At 38.1% G+C, this 23503-nt stretch overlaps 1 protein-coding gene across 3 annotated transcripts in view; it reads right to left on the bottom strand.

Annotated features, from left to right (window-relative positions):
- Positions 1–23503, bottom strand: part of ano3 (anoctamin 3) — a 398850-nt gene that overhangs the window by 25464 nt on the left and 349883 nt on the right. For all 3 annotated transcript variants that reach the window (XM_039753659.1, XM_039753677.1, XM_039753668.1), the window contains 2 exons: positions 13727–13867; positions 928–1092 (listed from right to left, as the gene is read on the bottom strand). In XM_039753659.1, the coding sequence (XP_039609593.1) occupies positions 928–1092; positions 13727–13867 (306 nt within the window). The remainder of the gene's footprint in view (positions 1–927; positions 1093–13726; positions 13868–23503) is intronic.

Genomic DNA, 23503 nt, shown 5'->3' with positions numbered 1-23503 from the left:
AAACATGCCAATTAATTATTTTCAACTATAACTCTGTTATTTCTTGATCGATTTTTACACTTTTACATGCTATATATGCGAGCTTGGCCGTTCACGGTTTCCCGGGAATTACAGCAGTCCCGGGAATGAAAAATGTCCGGGAAACCAGGGCTCCTGGTAATTGGGAGCCCGGGAATGGATTCCCTAACTGTTATATTAGCACCAGATGATCTATCACCCCGACAATGAATCAATAAAATAAATTAACATAGCTCTATCAAATATAAAATAAAATGAAATCTGTCTTGCTTTTCTGAAACATTCTCTAAATTATAACTTTATTATAGATGAAAATGATCTAAATTTAGGCAAAAAAAACACTGAAACTGATTTTTAAGTTGTTGTAATATTGTGTTACTATAGAATCTGAACACTCAAACCTAAAACTTAACAACTTCAGGTTTAGGAATGTCCTATGTAAATGTAATAAACAATTATGTAGATAAGAAAACCATCTGTTAAGTAACTTCTTTTATTCAAAGAGTGTCTCCCTGTGTTATATACTGTATACTCTCTTTTGGAAAATGGATTTTGGGTTTTATATTGTACTGCCAGCTTGCAAAGAACCTGAATAATGCTCATAATTAAGTTCTATACTTTAAGTTCATTATCTAGATTTCCAAAACTCAACCTTTCCTGACTGCATCGTATTCCAACAGGATCAAATAAAACACTTGAACCAAATCTGGACTGGACTCTAGCACACTGAAATGTATATTCATGCACATCCACACACTCCCAGAGGTGCAATTTACAGTATCCAGTTAACCTAACTAGAACACAAATCATTGGGATTTGTGAGAACACAGGCACAATTTTGAAAGGTTTGAGTGATGTAAGTAAAAAAACTAAAACAAAGTAATTCCTTATCTTTTGAAAGAAACATACCACATTTAGAGACATGATTATGACAAAATTTATGCAAACACCCGTTCCTGATGTTGCAAATTGCCAGTTTTTCTTAACAAATTCCCATTCAAATGAAACAAATTGTTCCATGGCCACCAGCCGAAAGACCACCACAGCAAACACCGCTGTGAGAACAAGGGAGATCTGTAAAAAACAAACAAAAAAATGAAATAAACAAACCTCTCAAAATAACATTTCTGAGAGGGCCTGGGTAAGTTGGTTGTGTCACTGAAGGTTATAAATAATTTAGTGCTCTTACATGCAAAACATGTTTTGAATATTTACTGTATTCTTGTTTTTTGAGTTCTTTTTAAAATTTGCTATTTACTAATTAACTAATATGAGCAGATTCATCAAGGCTATAGGAAAGGGAGTAGTATGACTGACACAATGAACAAGTTAAGAAAGCCACTGCAGAAGCCAGTAACTCAGGGATTTGTGATAGTAAATAGATAACCACTTGGAGACCAGATACAACAATTAAATCACCTTAATAGACCTTAGAGTCACTTGGTAAGATCATTTGAAAGAGCCTTTGGACAAGAGACTAACCTTAATTGTCAGAACAAAATCTGGCAAGCATAGTACTAATGGAGGCTAGAAAAACATATTTTAAGGCTTGTTCACTGTATTGAGATTTTAGTGCAATGGCCATTGTGCACAATGGAGGGGGTTAGCCACTCTCAGAAACATCAAGGTGACAAAATAAGCCCCGTGATGGCTCCAACTTCAGAGAAAAGTTGTGTAGCTTAGTTTAGTGTCACCTACACACAAGTGCAAACAAAACACCAGATGAGCCAAGAGAAATCACAGGTACATTTAATGAATAAGCCAACTGATTTGAGTCTTTGAACATTTTAAATCTTCTACTTACTTCATCAAAGATTCAGGTATCACATTTTGTTGCAGTTAGCACATTGCATTAAGTCCATGCTTTTTAACAGTACTTTACAATATCATATAGTTAAGTGGTGGCTTGTGTTTGGCTCAAAAGCTTACATAGGCCATAGATTCCAATTCAAGTAATGTAAAAAAGCATTGATTGATGTTTTAGTGTTAGTTATTGCTTATGCAGGGTTTGTGACTAGTTGTAGTTCCAATTTCTTAAAATAAATATTTCAAAAGAAGTACTTAATGCAGAGGTAAAATCTCTGTTGCAGTCTCAAGATAAAAATATTGGCTGCTACGGACCAAATTTTGGAACTCTGCAGAAAAATTATATAGAGAATTATATAGAGAGAAATATTGACTCATTATAATATGCAAATGTTGAAGCAATCAAGTTATTTTTATTGTAATTTAAATACAGAGTACATAATCATTTACTCTGTGCTTTCAGAGCGGCATTGGCATGATGCTTTTCCTCTCTCCTTTGTCCTTTTTTACTTTTAGAAGTGAGTTGGTGTATATACAGTCTACTTGTGCTTGTCTTCTAAAGGGAATCTCTTTTGCCATGAGGAATATGTCAGACAAGTAATAGGGTAAAATGTACAAACTTTTGAAGTTAAACTGATCTCTCTCAAGGTAAAACTAATCCCTAACTGAAGTCACACAGAAAGTTATGTGGTTAAAGTCATTTGAATTTGCAAACTCACCAATGCTTTTCAATAGGAGACTTTGAAATTTCAAAAATTGTATGGCAAATTATTAAAACTAACTGAATGAAAATTGAACTTTCCTGGTAAATTTCCTTGAGGAATAAATGTGAGAAATTTCAACAAAATTGGGCCACCGAGAGCAAAGGTTTTTTATATAGACGGACTGACAGACAGACAGACAGACAGACAGGACATTGACATTGCAGTGGGTGCTTTTTGCATTATATGCAAAGGCACCTAATAATATAAGAACCACATCTTTGAACTGACAATTCTGAGGCTTTATATCTGCCTTCAATGTTAGACACCACCACAACAGCTATTACATTCAACATTTCACGTCAGATCTCATTCACTTTTGCTGTTTTGTCACTTCAGAGCTTTTTTGTCATTACAGTGATGCCAGCCATGGAAACAAGTCCACCTCAACCAAGGCAACTGGCATTGACTCTTCAGAGAAGGAGGATGTAAACACTGGGCTTAGGATCCCAGTTAAACTTTTGCTTTCCCCACATGACGTCATTATTTCTACAGCTTTACATAGAACACCCTGGGCTACATCTACCATTTCCAAGTCTTTGATTGGCTGGCCAAGACACACACCAAACATCTTTTGGCCACAGTTCCTTGCAGCTGCCTCCAAAGACTGAGGCCATGAACTGGGTTCATGCAGGCACAATGTCTAAGGACTGTTGGAATGCTGTATGTAACAGCAACTCTTTCAGAGGTGAAAGCTGAATTTATTCCAAGGAAAAATATCAGTTAGTACCTGGGTGGGCAGTCTTTCACAAGATTGTTCGAAATAGATGACAGAATGACTGTATGAATCCTATCATATACACATGCCTCAAGGCAACTTAGCTGTAAGGATCATTGAGGAACACAAAACCCTTCAACATACCAAGGTTACAGTAGTTATTGTTGCTCTTTAGCATTCTTTGGAACCGTTTCTGGGACTTACCACCCTTTAAATTGGTCTAAGGGGCTATCTCCTCTAAGTGTGCGCTGGCAGTCCAGCAGACTCTGTGGCTCTGTGCGTCTGTGTAGGTATTGTCAGTTGATAGGTTAGGTAGTAATGGCAGCTTCCAGACTGCCTACACTCTCTATACTTAGCATGAGGGTGGTACCCATTGCTTTAAAGGCTTCCTATTAGTAACCTGTCTGGCCATAGTTACTTGAGTGTTTACCTTTGGGACAGCCACAACATATAGAGGGTTATACGTTCTCACAGTGACACGTGTCTGCTCCTGTAGTTACATACACTAGCTCTCTAAATGCCAGTGTGGTTTTTCCACATAGATTTTATTTTTATTTTGACCCTCCCACAGTTCTATGCTTATGACACAGTTAACGAAAGTACAGGAAGAGAAATACGAAATGGCATAAATTAATAAAATAAATTTCATGAAAAATGTAAAGTAGATGGGAACAATATTAGTTAATTTTACACACTGACAGGCCTGACACTAGAAAGGTCATTAAATGAAAAAGACTTGATGGTCCAAGTGAACTTACTATAAGTTTATAATTGATTTATGAGGCAACATCTGTGCTGTGTATGAGCAACACAGTGTTCAGTTTTGCTTATGTTCTACAAGAAGAACATAGCAGTCATAAAAACTTCAGTACAGAGCTGCTAAACTTATTTTAGAAGTACAATGTATAAGTTATTAAGAAAGTGGGAGTATAGCAATAAACGGAGCAATATCCAAAGGTTTCTGGGAATTTGGAGTAGGCTTGAATTTAATGACAGTAGCAGAATGAGAAAATGAGTGCAAAGAGCCAAAAAAAAGGTTCCTCTGCAGTGCTGCTGCATTTACTCTCTGTAAAAGGTTCAGGAGTTCAGTAATATAGGAGGACCTTGGAGTAGAAACATTTCTTTGACCTGACTGGGACAGATCTGGGATACATTTGAAGGATTATATCTCTTGATTGCCTGGAAGTCAAGGGATTTACCTAGTAAGAGTTGTAAGAAATTGATAGGGTGGGGTTATCTGTCCAGTCAGTGTCTGTTCAGGTAATGAAGGACATAAGTTTTGAAATAAGATAAGATAAGAAAATGTAAGTGGAATCTTCTGCATAAACAAGACCAGTACATTTACCAAGGAGATGAGGTCATACATACATACATATACATATACTGTACATATATACATATATATACATATACATATACATATACATATATATATATATATATATATATACATATACATATATACATATATATATACAGTAATCCCTCCTCGATCGCGGGGGTTGCGTTCCAGAACCCCCCGCGATAGACGAAAATCCGCGAAGTAGAAACCATATGTTTGTGTAGTTATTTTTATATATTTTAAGCCCTTATAAACTCTCCCACACTGTTAATAATTATTAGAGCCCTCTAGACATGAAATAACACCCTTTAGTCAAAAGTTTAAACTGTCCTCCATGACAAGACAGAGATGACAGTTCTTTCTCACAATTAAAACAATGCAAATAGATCTTCTTCTCTTCAGGAGCAGAGAATTTCAGAGGGGAGAGAGAGAGCGCTCGCAAAGAAAAGCAAACAATCAAAAAATCAATACTTGTGCTTTTAAGTTTGCTGCAGCATTTTTAGAGGAGCGTTAGTATCTTCTATGCAAACAGCCTCTGTGCAAACAGCCCCTCTGCTCACATCTCCTCCGTCAGGCCCAGAGAACATCAGAGAGAGAGAGAGCGAGATTAAAGCAACAATCAAAAAATCAATATGTGTGCTTTTGTGCTTTTAAATATGCCGAGCACCGCAATAAAGCAGCATTTTTTTAGAGGAGCGTCAGTATCTTTTAAGCAAACAGCACCTCTGCTCACAGCCCCTCCGTCAGGCGCAGAGAATGTCAGAGAGGGTGAGAGAGAGGCAGAGACAAGCAAACAATCAAGCTCCGCGCGGGATGCATATCTTATAGCATTGAGGAGTTTTAGTTAATATGTAATACATGTTCTGATTGGGTAGCTTCTAAGCCATCCGCCAATAGCGTCCCTTGTATGAAATCAACAGGGCAAACAAACTGAGGAAGCGTGTAGCATAAATTAAAAGACCCACTGTCTGCAGAAATCTGCGAACCAGCGAAAAATCTGTGATATATATTTAGATGTGCTTACATTTAAAATCCGCGATAGAGTGAAACCTCGAAAGTCAAAGCGCGATATAGCGAGGGATTACTGTATATATATATAAACATATACATATATACATATATATACTGTGATATAATTACGTCATAGGACAACGTTAAAGAGTTGGGTAATATGCCCCGTATATTGTTGTTGCACTTTCGTTGGTCAAATACTGTAGAAAAAATCATTCAACATTCGACAATCAATGGTGTTTTACAATGGCTTTTATATCATGAGAAATTGCCGGCAGGAAATGAAATCAGCACGGAAATGACGTCATTGTGATGGGACTGGAAGTGACATCATCATAAGGGACCGGAAGTGACATCATCTGTGTGGAGGCTGGAAGTGACGTCATCATGAGGAGCCGGAAGGTGTCGTCCACTGTGAGGGACCGGAAGTGGCGTCATCTTGGAGAGCCAGAAGTGATGTCATCTGTATGGGACCGGAACTGACGTCATCTTGAATAGCCGGAAATGACATCGTTTAGGAAGTGGATGAGTCACCATTTTCATAATTCCAAACTGGTGCAGGTATTGTAGTTTTATTTATTGTCTTTATTTCTGAAAGGTCAGAGAGAGAGGCATCATTACCACAGTACAAACCCCATCTGTCCATTCTTCACTCACCTGAGGACATGTTGACTGCCTCCTAAGCGCATATGTGTGACAATACATATACATATATACATATATATATATATATATATATATATATTATATATATATACTAGCAAAATACCCGCGCTTCGCAGCGGAGAAGCAGTGTGTTAACTAAGTTATGAAAAAGAAAAGGAAACATTTTAAAAATAACGTAACATGATTGTCAATGTAATTGTTTTGTGACTGTTATGAGTGTTGCTGTCATCAAGGATTTGATTATCATTTTTTCTTTCAATCAGGTTCGTATTTGGAGGATGTGTTGTGGTCAAGTTACATTCCGTATTTGTCTAGTCTATCCCTGACCATCTCATTTTTGTTGTCAACCGTTTTAAAGATAACAGGTTTCATTCATCAAAGTGATCACTACCCAAATCAGTACTCGTGAATCTAAGATGTTTAACAGGCATTTCCGGTATTAAGTTGTGGATTTGAATGCGAATATTTAGCGGCAGCGTGTCTATGACCATAATTTAAACTTAAGCTTTACACCTTGCTTTTCTATTGATATGTGTACAAAGACTTGGTCAGCGTCAGAGGGTTGTTCCTTTCCTACTGCATCAATAAGCAGCTCATTTTCCTCTTTATCTGAGACATCACACACTGCATGCACGGGTTTACCTTTCCCAGTCCTGCAAAGTCAGTTCATGTGAGCCGCTCAGAGTACATGCATCAAAGGTTCTCAGCTGTGCTTGTGCTATCTCGTGCGATCTTGCGATGTCCATGGCTTTATTTAGAGTAAGCTCAGACTCAGGCACTTAAAAGTTTCTCTCGCACTTTTGCTGAGGTTGTGCCAAACACTATTCTATCCCTGACCATCTCATCTTCATCTGATTTAAGCACAGTCCTTTACCAGCAATTTTAACTCCATTACATCAATTTTAACTCCGTTAAAAAGTGATCAAAAGTCTTGTTTATACCCTGCATCTTCTCATTAAACTTGTATATCATGAATATCGTATTCGTCGTAGGCATGACAAACGCCAGCGGCAGCGTGTCTATGAACTTAATTTAAACTTAAGGTTTACACCGTGTTTCTGCAGTAGCTGCACTTATGAATATGCTTGTATGCGTCACTTGCTTCATATTCTTTTGCTGCCTTCTCAATTGTGTAATGCGTTTTTTATTCAGCGCTCTTTGGACCTCTTGCTTGTTCTCTGCGTACTGCGTTCGCAGTCAGTTCACGTGAGCTGCTCGGAGTACATACATCGAAGGTTCTCAGCTGTGCTTGTGCTATTTCATGCGATATTGCGATGTCCACGGCTTTATTTAATGTTAGCTAAGACCCGGCACTTAAAAGTTTCTCTCGCACTTTCGCTGAGTTTGTGCCAAACACTAGTCTATCCCTGACCATCTGATCTTCGTTTGCATAAGCATAGTCTTTCACCCGTGAATATTTAGCAGCAGCGTGTCTATTGGATTTCTTCTGACAGACGGCCTTATATGGGCAGGCACTCAATTACATGGGGGCCGTGATGACGAGGGACGCAACTCCTCCTCACACGGCGACTGAGCTGCAGGCTATGGCCGTATATATGTACGTAAGTAGGTTCCAGTTATGACCGTTACACGTAGAATTTCTAAATGAAACCTGCCTAACTTTTGTAAGTAAGCTGTAAGGAATGCGCCTGCCAAATTTCAGCCTTCTACCTACACGGGAAGTTGGAGAATTAGTGATGAGTCAGTCAGTCAGTCAGTCAGTCAGTGAATGAGGGCTTTGCCTTTTATTAGTATAGATATACATACATACATACATACACACACACACACACACATATATATATATATATATATATATATATATATATATATATATATATATATATATATATATATACGTATATATACTGCTCAAAAGAATTAAAGGAACACTTTTTAATCAGAGTATAGCATAAAGTCAATGAAACTTATGGGATATTAATCTGGTCAGTTAAGTAGCAGAGGGGGTTGTTAATCAGTTTCAGCTGCTGTGGTGTTAATGAAATTAACAACAGATGCACTAGAAGGGCAACAATGAGATGAACCCCAAAACAGGAATGGTTTAACAGGTGGAGGCCACTGACATTTTTCCCTCCTCATCTTTTCTGACTGTTTCTTCACTAGTTTTGCATTTGGCTACAGTCAGTGTCACTACTGGTAGCATGAGGCAAAACCTGGACCCTACAGAGGTTGCACAGGTAGTCCAACTTCTCCAGGGTGGCACATCAATACGTGTCATTGCCAGAAGGTTTGCTGTGTCTCCCTGCACAGTCTCAAGGGCATGGAGGAGATTCTAGGAGACAAGCAGTTATTCTAGGAGAGCTGGAGAGGGCCATAGAAGGTCCATCAGCAGGACCAGTATCTGCTCCTTTGGGCAAGGAGGAACAGGATGAGCACTGCCAGAGCCCTACAAAATGACCTCCAGCAGGCCACTGGTGTGAATGTCTCTGACCAAACAACCAGAAAGACTTCATGAGAGTGACCTAAGGGCCCCATGTCTTCTAATGGGCCCTGAGCTCACTGCCCAGCAGCATGCAGCTCGATTGGCATTCGCCATAGAATACCAGAATTGGCAGATGCACCACTGGTGCCCTGTGCTTTTTACAGATGAGAGCAGGTTCACCCTGAGCACGTGACAGAAGTGAAAGGGTCTGGAGAAGCCATGGAGAACATTATGCTGCCTGTAACATCATTCAGCATGAGCAGTTTGGTGGTGGGTTAATGATTGTCTGGGGAGGCATATCCATGGAGGGTCACACAGACCGCTACAGGCTTGACAAAGGCACTTTGGCTGCTATTAGGTATCAGGATGAAATCCTTGGACCCATTGTCAGACCCTATGCTGGTACAGTGGCTCCTGGTGCACGACAATTCCTGGCCTCATGTGGTTGAGAGTATGCAGGCAGTTCCTGGAGGATGAAGGAATTGATACCATTGACTGGCCACCACACTTTCCTGACCTAAATCCAATAGAACACCTCTGGGACATTATGTTTTGGTCCATCCAATGCCACCAGGTTGCACCTCAGACTGTCCAGGAGCTCAGTGATGCCCTGGTCCAGATCTGGGAGGAGATCCCCCACAACACCATCTGTCATCTCATTAGAAGCATGCACCGATGTTGTCAGGCATGTATACAAGAACACAGGGGCCATACAAAGTGCTGCGTACAATTTTGAGTTGCTGCAATTAAATTTTGGCAAAATGGACTAGCCTGCCACATAATTTTTTCACTCTGAATTTTGAGGCGTCTTTGAATTCAGGGCTCTGTAGGTTGATCATTTTCATTTCCATCAAACGATGTGGCATCCTTTCGTTCCTAACACATTACTCAGTCTATATCAGTATAAATATCCAGGAGGATTTCTTTTTCCCATTGAGATCTGATGTGTTTTCAAAGTGTTCCTTTAATTTTTTTGAGCAGTTTATATATATATATATACATATATAAACTATATATATACTATATAAAATATATATACACAGTATATATATATTTGCAGCTGGAGACCCACAAAGGGAGAAAATGAATTACATATCATAAAGTAGTTTTTATTCCTGAGCTTTCAACACCTACCTTTCAACTTATTCTTGTTTATTATGAATAAGTTCTTCTTAAGTTTGCATATGCTGGATTTATGTCCAAGTGTCTGTTGATGGCGTTCTCATTTGATAACCAGGATTCAGCCAGCTCTCTAGAACTTTTAGTATTGGCTTTAAATAATAATAAACAAGACTTTACACCCAATAACCCCCACACACACACACACACAGACCTAGCCACCCCTCCCCACCCCCACGTAAGTTATTGCTATATATTGTCTTTGATTCTTATAAGTCTAAGCATTATCCTCTGATGAAGACCCCTGGTAGGGGTTGAAAACTCAGGAATAAAATTACTTTATGATACGTGATTCATTTTCTCCCTTTGTAGATCTCCAGCTGCAAATATGCAAACCGTATCAGAGACCTTCTCTTCCATATATATATATATATATATATAAATATATATATACTTAATGACAAAATGTGATGCCAAAGACTTTTAGTCTATCTGGATATTTTGGTACACTTTTATCTTTACAAATCATATGGTTTGTTATATTCTATACTATTTTCTTGATTTCAATTGTTGTAAAGTGTATCATTTACATATACTGTGTGTTATGCAAATAATCCTAACATTCATAAAATAAAGCTGTGCCATATTTGTTTAGCATTTGTCACTGTAAACTAAGCCGTTCATATGTCATGCACCATCAGATCTATTTTAATAAAAGATGTTAATTGGAGCGGGCGGCACGGTGGCGCAGTGGTAGCGCTGCTGCCTCGCAGTTAGGAGACCGGGTTCGCTTCCCGTCCTCCCTGCGTGGAGTTTGCATGTTCTCCCCGTGTCTGCGTGGGTTTCCTCCGGGCACTCCGGTTTCCTCCCACAATCCAAAGACATGCAGGTTAGGTGGGTTGGTGATTCTAAATTGGCCCTAGTGTGTGCTTGGTGTGTGGGTGTGTTTGTGTGTGTCCTGCGGTGGGTTGGCACCCTGCCCAGGATTGGTTCCTGCCTTGTGCCCTGTGTTGGCTGGGATTGGCTCCAGCAGACCCCCGTGACCCTGTATTCAGATTCAGCGGGTTGGAAATGGATGGATGGATGGATGGATGTTAATTGGAATCATTGCAGTGTTATCACAGCAGTTATTTAAAGAAAAATTTTCTGACAGAAAGACTAACAGTTTTGATATGATACTGGTTTACTCACCAGTCATGGAGTCGAGGGTAGTGATGTGTTGCATTTTTACTAGCATAGTCAAGTAAACATTTCACATTACTCATTACACTTGACATGAATGACCCTATAAACTATGTTGCCCCCACAAGCCCCACCCAAAAAAACAAAAGTGGTGTAAATTAAAAGATCACAAAAGCATTTATTTTATGACCTATTCAAGGCAGTATCAGTTTTATTGAAAAAGAAGAAAGTAATCAACATATGAATAAAAATGAAAATTGTATGTTCTAAATGACATTTTGTAATGACAGAGAAGAATGATGGAGCACTCTCATGAGACTTCCAGATCTCTTGAAAACAATCACCACTTAGGAACAGTGCATGATGATCAAATAATATTATAGAGCCTGCTGTGATCACTGGAATCAAAATTGGTGCTTATTTTTAAAAACCTAGCAAGTACACCATGGAAACACGCAGAATATTTCCAACTTTAATAACTGATTCATTGATATGAGCTGGATTACTGAAGTATGCAGAGAGACAGTCAGCAAGAAAGACTGTGAAGTAAAAGGGGACAGTGAATAAAAAACAATAAACATTTAATATGAAACAACAGGAAAATATGTGAGACACGTAGTGAAGATTTTGTCAGGAAAGAAGAGTAGTAGCAGCAGAAATTGTATTGTTACATGGATAGAGTGCAATGAAATTTTTAGTTGCATGTCGGATCAACATGTCCATGTAGCCAATCTCTGGCAATCTGATAAACAAAAATGTATTAGAAGAGTCAATATGTGAGATGTTGAAGTGTATTAAGACTTGGGAAGAACACAATGGACTCGGTAACACTTAACATGTGCAAGCATTCAGTCAATAAATCTCAAAATATATTCACATGAGGGCTGATTAGTTGTCATCCTTAGTGATTTCTGGATAGCAAGAGGCTGACATACTATAGTTAAGGACACGGAGAATGGAGAGGCAAGTCACTGACACAAAACATTTCCCCCAATCTTTACACATTGCATTCAACTAATGGTTCTTTTGATGTATTTTACTTAATATAACATTTTTTGGATGTTGTTTGAATTTGTTTTATTTTCTGTGCTATTCTTTTGGAATAATGTATATACAATGACAGTGTATTACACTCATTGCCATTTTTTAAGATTTAGTCATGTCATTATTATTTCATCAATAACAATATTTTATTTAAGGCACTGCAGTATGAATAATAGCTCAACATCATTCACAAAACAAATAAGAACAGTATAAGTTACTTCAAAGCAATGCAATTATTTCTTACATTTTACAAAGCAACCTTTCTTTTATCTATTAATATTCAAGCAGACAAATATTAGGATGCCATTATTTGTCTAGCAAATATTTATCTGTAGCTTGCTTGAAGTATAATTTCAAAAGACATGAATATAAAAACGATGCTATTTATTTGCATTTTTTCAATTTCACACAATTTTTTAGAACAAAGGAGAGTCTCTCTAAGAAACAAAGTAGAAGCTGAAAGGCAAATCTTTGTTTCATTTCCTATAAATGCTGCCTTCTTTCATTGCGAGGGCAATATCTGAACAAATGTAAAAGCACACAGGTGATGGAGTGGTTAGAGTGGTAGACTGTGTGGTGATGATATGGCATAATGCACGTATGAAAAATGAAATGTTCTGAAGCTATGCACTGTACATTTCCAAGCTGCTAAACACAGGCAGTTTTAATGAAGACTGCTTGATTGAGCTGCCTAGAATACTAGTGGTACAATGGTGTTATTTTACTGAAGACATGTACAAAGTAGATTAAACGTTAGTAGAATACAACATATTTCAAAAAAGCAACTGACATTAGAAAAAAATAACTGTGTGCTTTGTATGAGCAATAAATATAGTCCTGTATGAAAGTTAAAATGAAATTAGAAAGGCATTATATGATATCAGGTGATCTTTTATTTTGCTATTTAACAAGGACGTAGGATTAGGACCAATTTATTTCACATAAAAAAGTAAACTAAAAGATAGTTTGGTAAAATTTCTGAATGGAAACTGAGAAAGCCAAAACATTCAGTCTGAAATCTTTACCAATGTGGATATCAGCCTGTTCTTTACACTCTCAGTTTTCAAAATCACTGAGGACAAAATGGCTTACAAAAATCAAATTTCCTCCAGTCCGGTCAATTATAAGCCAGTGACATACAGCAAGCATAGTTTTTTCACAAGGCAAATCTACCCCATTAATTCCATTATCCCACCCTTTTTCCTTTCATGCATGTTTCTCTTAGTATGGTAGAAATCCCTTGTGTGTCTTATTGCAAGCATTTTTGGAGGTGGTATTTATTTGGTGAATAATTGACATATGAGAAGCAGCATATGACGACATATTTTCTCCTAAGATATAGAAAGACTTAAATGTCATAACCAATAGGGGGAGCCAACAGCACACCAGTGCTCCAGCTGCAGGTGATTTGATAATCAGATGAATTATTCTTGTACAAGGCTAATCACAATACCTTGGAAAAACAGATGGATAGACCCAAAGAGCCAGACAAGGACAGTTGAAGATTTTTCATCAGTGACTTTTAAAAGTAAACGAAACCATATAACCCACCAGCTGGACATGCACAATTTAACCCAAAGCTTTAAAGTCTTCATTTATTTAATATGATCACTAACCATGAAGAAGATTCCAGAGACAGACACCATCAGGCGACTCAGTTTGTCTGTGAAAGGCTGGAATGGCTCAGGTTTCCCAGAGATGGGGTTAACTCTCTCCATCTTTGAATACTTGGCTTCAAACTGTGGGCGCAGCTCTTCCTGATAAGATAAACTAAGAAGGTTAATCAAACCTTTGAATCCAATGGACAAGAGAACATAACAAAAAATGCAGATTAAAAAGTTATTTAAAATGCAGTCTTTGTTAGGAAAGATACAAAAATGAAGAATACATAAAAATACATCTACAGTATTTAAAGAATACAAAGATAAAGAAATGATTAAAACACACCCACAGTATTTAACAAGGATAGCTTGTTGTTTAGTGGATATCGCTACTTCCTTACGACTCTATGGAGTTTGCATGTTTCCCGTTTTTCATAATGATTTTCCTCCAACATTCAAGGAGCATGAAAGTTAACTAATAACTTTAATTTGACCTAGATTCAGTTAGAGTAAGAGCATGAACAAGGGAATTCTCTGATGGACAGCAGCCCTCTCTAAGATTGATTCCTCCCTTGTACTTAGTACTGCTGGGACAGGCTCATGCCTCCATTAGGAGGAATTCAACAAAGCAAATTCAGACAAGTGATTCAAGTACAATCTAAGTTAAGTAGTTCTCTTGTTCGCTAGCTAAGCGGAGGTAAGGAACACTCTGGTCTAGCACGTGAGTGAGGAGAGACTTGACCCCTCCCATCAGCCCGCTGCATATCTCTCGGATTCACGCAAATAAATCGCAAGCGAACTATGATACATAGCGTAATGAGAGTCGCAAAATCAACGTTCAAGCAAATTATAGAAAAAAAAACATATCTAAATCCATTAAGTAGTTCTCTCATGAAAGCGGACAGAGAGACAGACAGACAGACTTTGGATTTTATATATACATATAGATATACTATATATATATATATATATATATATATATATATAGATATACAGAATATACACTCACCTAAAGGATTATTAGGAACACCTGTTCAATTTCTCATTAATGCAATTATCTAATCAACCAATCACATGGCAGTTGCATCAATGCATTTAGGAGTGTGGTCCTGGTCAAGACAATCTCCTGAACTCCAAGCTGAATGTCAGAATGGGAAAGAAAGGTGATTTAGGCAATTTTGAGCGTGGCATGGTTGTTGGTGCCAGACGGGCCAGTCTGAGTATTTCACAATCTGCTCAGTTACTGGGATTTTCACGCACAACCATTTCTAGGGTTTACAAAGAATGGTGTGAAAAGGGAAAAACATCCAGTAGGCGGCAGTCCTGTGGGCGAAAATGCCTTGTTGATGCTAGAGGTCAGAGGAGAATGGGCTGATAGAAGAGCAACTTTGACTGAAATAACCACTCGTTATAACCGAGGTATGCAGCAAAGCATTTGTGAAGCCACAACACGCACAACCTTGAGGCGGATGGGTTACAACAGCAGAAGACCCCACCGGGTACCACTCATCTCCACTACAAATAGGAAAAAGAGACTACAATTTGCATGAGCTCACCAAAATTGGACAGTTGAAGACTGGAAAAATGTTGCCTGGTCTGATGAGTCTCGATTTCTGTTGAGACATTCAAATGGTAGAGTCAGAATTTGGCGTAAACAGAATGAGAACATGGATCCATCATGCCTTGTTACCACTGTGCAGGCTGGTGCTGGTGGTGTAATGGATGTTTTCTTGGCACACTTTAGGCCCCTTAGTGCCAATTGGGCATCGTTTAAATGCCACGGGCTACCTGAGCATTGTTTCTGACCATGTCCATCCCTTCATGACCACCATGTACCCATCCTCTGATGGCTACTTCCAGCAGGATAATGCACCATGTCACAAAGCTCAAATCATTTCAAATTGGTTTCTTGAACATGACAATGAGTTCACTGTACTAAAATGGCCCCCACAGTCACCATATCTCAACCCAATAGAGCATCTTTGGGATGTGGTGGAACGGGAGCTTCGTGCCCTGGATGTGCATCCCACAAATCTCCATCAACAGCAAGATGCTATCCTATCAATATGGGCCAACATTTTTAAAGAATGCTTTCAGCACCTTGTTGAATCAATGGCACGTAGAATTAAGGCAGTTCTGAAGGCGAAAGGGGGTCAAACACCGTATTAGTATGGTGTTCCTAATAATTCTTTAGGTGAGTGTTTATATATATATATATATATATATATATATATATATATATATATATATATAAATACTTTGTATATAAAAAAACACAAACAGACAGTATATCCTACTAGGCACTTCACCACTCTTGTTGGCCCTAACATTGTAGAGCAGGGGTGCCCACACTTTTTTGGCTTGCAAGCTACTTTTAAAATGACCAGGTCAAAATGATCTACCTACGTTAAAAATGATATATGTACTGAGTATAATTTATACATAAAATATATGTTGTCGTACCTTGCATAACTGAATAACCTTTATGGTACAATAACAATTCAACACATTTATGGTCACTACAGTATTTGGATTTAATAATCTTCATGTGGGAAAAGGCTGATTCACATAAATAAATACAGCTGAATAATGCAGTCACGGCTGTAGCTCTTGGAAGGACTTGTCTACCTTTGCTTTTGAATTTAGCTAAGTAAAAAATGACGGCTGTCCGATTAACTGCGATTTTAGTTCCCTCTCCTTTCTCTTTCTCAGATCGCTTTTCAGAAGGAAGTCAGTTTCGTAGTTTTATGAACAGTTTGAAAGTGCCTTTTCACATTTTCCTTCTTTGGAATAGCAATGATAGATTGACAGATCAGACAAACGCACTTCGATTGTGACATTGTGAGAAAAAAATCCTCTTCCAATTCCACATCCAGCCCATACCCTCCCCAAACATTTTTTTTTAAATCCCTTCTTTAGTCAATATAAATTGGACGGCTAACTAGATCACAGCCTGAGTTTTGCAGTAGCTTGAGCGTTTGATTATGAGTGCAGGATGACCAGTGTGTTAGAAGAAAAGAGATCTCAGACTGGCCGCCCTATATGTCAATCAAGTGGCAAATGCCATAGGGAGGATATATGATTTTAAAAATTTTTTTTGAATGCAACGCGATCTACCTGCACTACCTGTGCGATCTACTGGTCGATTGCGATCAACGTCTTGGGCACCCCTGTTGTAGAGTAAAGAGCTTTCCATGCATTCATTGCATATTTTTATTGTTTTCCTTGAAAAGTTAAGTTTTGTGCGGCAGTTATTCCCCCAAAGTGTATAACAAGTATGTCAGGGTCTAAGCCCAAATGTTCAAGGTCAGTGATGCGGCTTAATGAGAAAATAAAGGTGTTAGATAAACTTCGTGCCTGAATCTTGGCCGACGCTATTGACCAAAGATCTAGGGTGCAAATCCCATCATCAGTCATAGCCTCAATTTTAAATGTCAACTCACCTGTCCTATGTTACCATACTCCAAGACCATTAAGGACCTTAAGTGGTGCACAAAGCAGACTTCCCTGACAAATTAATTTAAGCTGTGTGGGACGTTACTAATTTAATGCTGTGTACTGAATTTTAAGGGTTATTTTAAGGTAACAGTAATATGAAGAGTGGATAATTATAAGTAATAATATTTTGTTATAAAGAAACATCCTTTTTGCACAGATATCTGGAGTGCCCCACACCCCTTTCCAGCGACCCCAATGACCCCCCCATGCTCTCCAAATCCATTTACTGACTTCATAGGAAGAGTCATGTCATGAATGTCATTGCCGAGGTAAGTAAACATCTCGACAAGGTCGACACTCTCTCCGGTGACAAACACACTGCTGATGACAATGCCTAAGAGATCATTAAATTTTTTTGATGACCTTATGGTATGGCTGTTGGTATAAAGGAGACACAGCAGCATTTCTTGACACACTTCTGCTGAATAATTTATTTGCTGAAAGTGCTCTGTGTTAGTGTGACAGACAGAGGATGTACAGCATTGTTCATAATGGCACTGAGCTTTGTTTTAATTTTTTTATTTGCTACTATCTTCAGGGGGTCTACAGTGTGTCCAAGAACTGAGCCTGCACTTTAAATTAGCTTGAATTGATTTGGTGGGCCTCTTTTGAAGTGATGTTACCAACCCAGCATACAGAAAGTTGCACTGGCCATTATGTAGAACATGTGATGGCTGTTCATACCAACATTAAAGAGCCTACTCTCCCATTTCTTATATAGTTCCAACTTCTTTTGATGTACTTGCAACCCCCAAGTGCTTGTAGGAGTACACCACCTCTCCATCCACACTCTGAAAAGTTCATAGAGGTCTTTGATGTGGCAAAAGTCAGTAACTAGTTCATTGGTTTTGTTAAACTAAGCTTAGACAATTTTATCTGCACCAAGTTCTGCAAATGACTTCACTTGGTGTTATATTTTAATTAATGTTTATATTTCTGAGGTGCAGAGAGTGCAGGTGAAAACGAGATAGGTGCTCCAGTGTTAGTCACATCCGTATCAGAAACACAGTCCTTCAGTAACACAAACTAAGGTCTGCCCGACAGATAGTCTATTATCTAGGGCACCAAAGGCTCATCCACCTGAATATCTCTGAACATACCCCTTAACAGGAGTGGCTGCATGGTATTAAAGGCACTGGAGAAATCAAAAAGCATAATTTTCACAATGCTGCCAGTTTTGTCCAGGTGAGAATATGCCTTGATGAGCAAATGGATAATTGCATCCACCTCTTCAAACTTTGTTTGATTGGTCAATTGCAGTGGGTCCTGGTGGTCTACCACAAGAGAAATTATTGTATGTAGTCCAGGACCAGCTTCTCAAACAACTTCATAATGTGAGATGTAATTGCCACTGGTCTGTACTCATTAGGCAAATTGGCACCTGCCTGTACTGTAGCAGCAGTTTTGACCACAAGGTAGAAATGAGCCTTGGGTATGGTGTGACTACATTTCACGGCACACTGATTTACCCAGCATCACTTTGTCTCGATTAATTAACCTAATCTACACATTACCAAGACATAAGACAAAGTTAAACAAAGGTTGATTTGGTGGGTTGAGTGTAGGATCTGGGGGGGGGGGGGTGCTTTTGACCACAGCCAAAATATGTAATCTCCACAAAGACAGTGATAGATTTGTGATAGATTTGAAATGTGAAACCAGGACTCCTGATAGGTAAGGCAGTAGCATTAACCATTGCACTACCAGACATTTTTAAGTTCAGCTTTAATTATTACTAAAGTACATCAACATTACATCCTCCCTATTAAAGCAGAATTAACCATGCATTGGTTTATACTCTATCAAAGTTGATGCACTATTTTTCTCCATACGGCATGTCCTTCTCTTTATTTAATCAAGTACTATATATGCAGATTGACTCACATATTCTTTCATAAATATGACTATTACTTCATTATTATCTATGTATTTTTGTTCAAATACAACTCTTTAGTTTATACGATAACTAAGATAAGTTATATAAGATACATGTTTCAGAATTTTAAGTAAAAGAACAGAATTAATCATTATGAACTCTACAGACTCTGAGGTGAGACCTGCTATGTAAATATATTAAATATCTCAATTAAAAGGTGGAAAAGAGGTTCCAATTAAGGCGGAGAGCACAGGGTCACTCGTGGCCAAGCTGGATGTCATGGAACTAACCATCTAGCTCAATATTGCTGAATGAGTCCATTCTATAATTTGGATTTGGCCTGCTGTTATTTGTTAGGATATCTTGGCAGATTTTTCTATGACTTTCAGCGATACAATCCCAACAAGAAAAAGATTTGTTAAGTAAGTTCAGTTCCAGAGAGATGTCAGGAAAAGGTGAGGTAGATGGACTTGACTACAGTGGGGTGAATAGTTAGAGCATCTTCTGCCCATAGTAGTTCTCATGTTTCCTTGGGTACATGAGACACTGTCTTTCTGTTTTATTTTATTTTATTTTTTTTCCTTTTTATTTATCAGTTTTCCATTTAACAGCAACATAAATACACATCTTTTCAAATACATAAAAATGCCAAAGGTATCGATAAACATTATAGTGTTGACTATCAGATACGAACAATAAACCTATAATGCCTAAACCCCATATCCCACCCATAGGCCCACAAAAAAGATAAATCGATAAAATAGATAATGATTAATTAAATGATTAAACAACAAGAAAGTAATTAAAAAAAAAAAAACCCTAATACACAGGATGTTACAAAAAATAAGTAGATAAATAACTAACAATTAAAAATAATAATAATAATAATAATAGTAATAAAATAGGAAATAAATAAATAAAGTTCAATCAGGTGCAATTGTTTCCAAGGATCTAAAATAAGAAACAAAAGGTTGCCAGACCTTCAAAAACCCATCAGCCCTCCCTCTCAGACTAAACTTGATTTTTTCAAGTTTTAAAAAGAACATAAGATCCTTCAGCCAGCGGGCCATGGTCGGGGGATGCGGAGCCTTCCAGGACAATAATATTCTATGTCGTGCTAACAGTGAAGTGAAAGCGATTGCATTCAATTGTGTACTATTAAAAGACGTATCATGATCTGCAGGAACCCCAAATATAGCGATCAAAGGACAGGGTTCTAGTCGGATTCCAAAAACATGAGAAATAATGTCAAAATAGGAGGTCCAGTATAACTGGATTTTGGGGCAAAGAAAAAACATGTGGCTTAAATTGCAGGGAGAGGAGTTACATCAGTCACACAGGTCAGGAACATTAGGATAAATTTTAGATAGTTTAGACTTTGACCAATGTAGCCTATGTACTACTTTAAACTGAATAAGAGAAAGCCTTGCACAAGATGAGGAAGTACGAATCCCCTTAACTACACTATCCCAGTAGCCTTCTCTGAAGTCCAGACCCAACTCCTCTTCCCAATTTGAAATAGTTTTACTGTCAGAGCAACTGTCCATTGAAAGAACAGTATTATATATTTGCGAGGTAAGAGATTTCTTATGTGAAGAAAGTTTGAATAAGTCTTCCCAAGACTGTTTAGGTGGGCGAATGGGAAACTCAGAAAAAATAGTGGAAGCACCGTGTCTAACCTGAAAATAACAAAATAAATTAAATGAGGGCAAACCATATAGGGACGACATATCTGTAAAGTTAAGAAAGATATCCTTATAAAGATCGGAAAAACATGTAATGCCCTTTTTATCCCATAAATTAAATGCAGAGTCTAAAAGGGAAGGGGGAAAAAGGTGATTATTACATAGTGGGGCCAGAGCAGAAGCAGAAGCAGAAGTGGCGTCGAAATTGATGCCATATCTTAAGAGAGTTAAGTACAACAGGGTTATCTGTATATTGAGTAAGGGATACAGGGAGGGATGAAAATAATAAAGCGGGGAGAGAGGTCGAAAAACATGATTGAGCTTCTAGCTGACACCAAAATGCCTGAGGATCTTTTAGCCAATAAATATATTTTTGGATGTTAGCTGCCCAATAATAAAACATCAAATTGGGTAAAGACAGACCTCCACTGAGTCGGCACTTTTGTAATAATAACTTGCGAATTTTGGGAGACTTACTTCTCCATATGAATAAGGAGATCATTTGATCAATAGATTTAAAAAAAGATTTGGGTAAGAACAAAGGAATGCACTGGAAAAGGTATAAAAATTTGGGTAAAACATTCATTTTAACTACATTAACCCTGCCCAATAGAGATACCGGCAAATTAGCCCATCTTTGAAAAGCTGACCTTACATGAGACAGTAGAGGAGTGCAATTAGCAGCCCGTAGAGCCTTAGGTGAGCTAGTCACATTCACTCCAAAATACTTGAAACCAGTATAACTCAGATGGAAGGGAAGGTCAGTCTGTCTGAGCCGCTGTTCAGCTTTATTTATAGGCAAGCATTCACTCTTTTGAATGTTAAGTCTATATCCAGAGAAGAAACCAAAATCTTTTAGTATTTCCATAACATGTGCTAGGGAATTAGTTGGGTTTGTGAGATACAGAAGTAAATCATCTGCATACAAGGCCACCCTGTGTTCTATATTTCCACGAGTCACGCCTTGGAACAAAGAGGAAGTCCTGAGAGCTATCGAAAGTGGCTCTATAGCTAAAGCAAAAAGTAAGGGGGAGAAAGGACAGCCTTGACGTGTGCCACGCGATAGAGGGAAAAAGTCAGATTTTATGTTATTGGTACAAACAGAAGCTAGGGGGGAAGTATACAAGAGACGAATTCAAGAAATAAATCTATCGCCAAAGCCAAATTTCTTCAGGACTGCAATGAGGTACTCCCACTCCACTCTATCAAATGCCTTTTCAGCATCCAATGAAATGACCACTTCAGGGAGAATACTATGATGTTTGGAGTACAATATATTAAAGAGGGTGCGAATATTAAAAAAGGAGTGTCTTCCTTTGATAAAACCTGTCTGTTCATCTGAAATAATAGATGGGAGGACTCCTTCTATGCGATAAGCTAACAGCTTGGCCAGAATAAGAAGGCTTATGGGTCTGTAAGAATTACAAAAAGTCGGATCCTTCCCTTCCTTAAGTAATAGTGAGATAGAGGCCTGTCTCAGCGTCATGGGGAGAGAACCTTGCTCTAATGATTCCTCAAAGACAGACAAGAGTAATGGGGTTAATTCGGGATAAAATTTCTTATAAAAATCTGAAGAGAATCCGTCAGGACCAGGGGATTTACCCGATTGTGAGGATTTCATTGAAAATATGACCTCATCCAAATTAAGGGGGGCATCAATTTCAACTGCTCTAACTGCCTCAACTGTGGGGATAACTAAACTGTCAAGAAACTGCTGCATATTTCCTGAGTTGGGAGGAAACTCTGAGGTGTAAAGACTGGTATAAAATGCCTTAAAGACTAAGTTAATTTCAATTGGGTCAGACGTCAAAGTACCTGATGTATTTTTTATTTGCATAATGTGACGGGCGGCATTAGATAACAATTGGGAGATACTCAGAATTATGGATTTTTTAAATTAAAGAGTCATTAATAAAAAAATAGTCTATACGAGAATATATGTGATAAACATGGGAAAAAAAAATATCTTCTGGCTTGTGGATTATGAAATCTCCATGGATCAATGTATCCATTTTGAGTCATAAAGTCTGAAAATGACTTTGACATGGCAGATGGGGCTTTTATGCTGGAGGCAGATCTATCTAGTACTGGATCAATAACACAGTTTAAATCCCCCCCAAAGATCAGAAGGTGTGTATTCAAATTGGGGATCATCCTCAAAAGGTTATTAGCAAATTGGGCGTTGTCAAAGTTTGGGGCATAAACATTCACCAAGACAATAGGATTGTGCAGGATAGTCCCTACAATAATTAAAAATCTTCCATTTTTGTCTGTTATCGTCTCGGAGAGCGAGAACTGTACTTCATTACTAATTAAGATTGCAACACCTCTTGCTCGGGAATCAAAGCTGGAATGAAAGACGTGACCTATCCATGGCGTTGTAAGTCTTTTCTTATCCTTAATACGCAAATGAGTCTCCTGAAGAAAAATAACATCTGCTTTTAGACGTATTAAATGAGTGAGAACTCTAGATCTCTTGACTGGACCATTTATGCCCTTCACATTCAAGGACAGAAACCTAATCGGGCTCCCCATAATGTTACTGTCAACCATATTGGTTTTTTCCAAGCGACATTACTGTACAGCTATAGTACCGAATTGGAAGGAAAGAATAGAGCAAACATTGCAACACATTAAACACCGACATTGTGAAGGAAATGACACACTGCAATCCAAATAAAACCAAGTAAATGAAAAGAAGCAAAGGAAAACAAACAAAAAAACATAAACATG

Source organism: Polypterus senegalus, chromosome 1 (assembly GCF_016835505.1).
Source record: "Polypterus senegalus isolate Bchr_013 chromosome 1, ASM1683550v1, whole genome shotgun sequence".
NCBI lineage: Eukaryota > Metazoa > Chordata > Cladistia > Polypteriformes > Polypteridae > Polypterus > Polypterus senegalus.
Note: the sequence above shows the minus strand (reverse complement) of the source record. Positions and strands in the feature narration are given on the sequence as shown.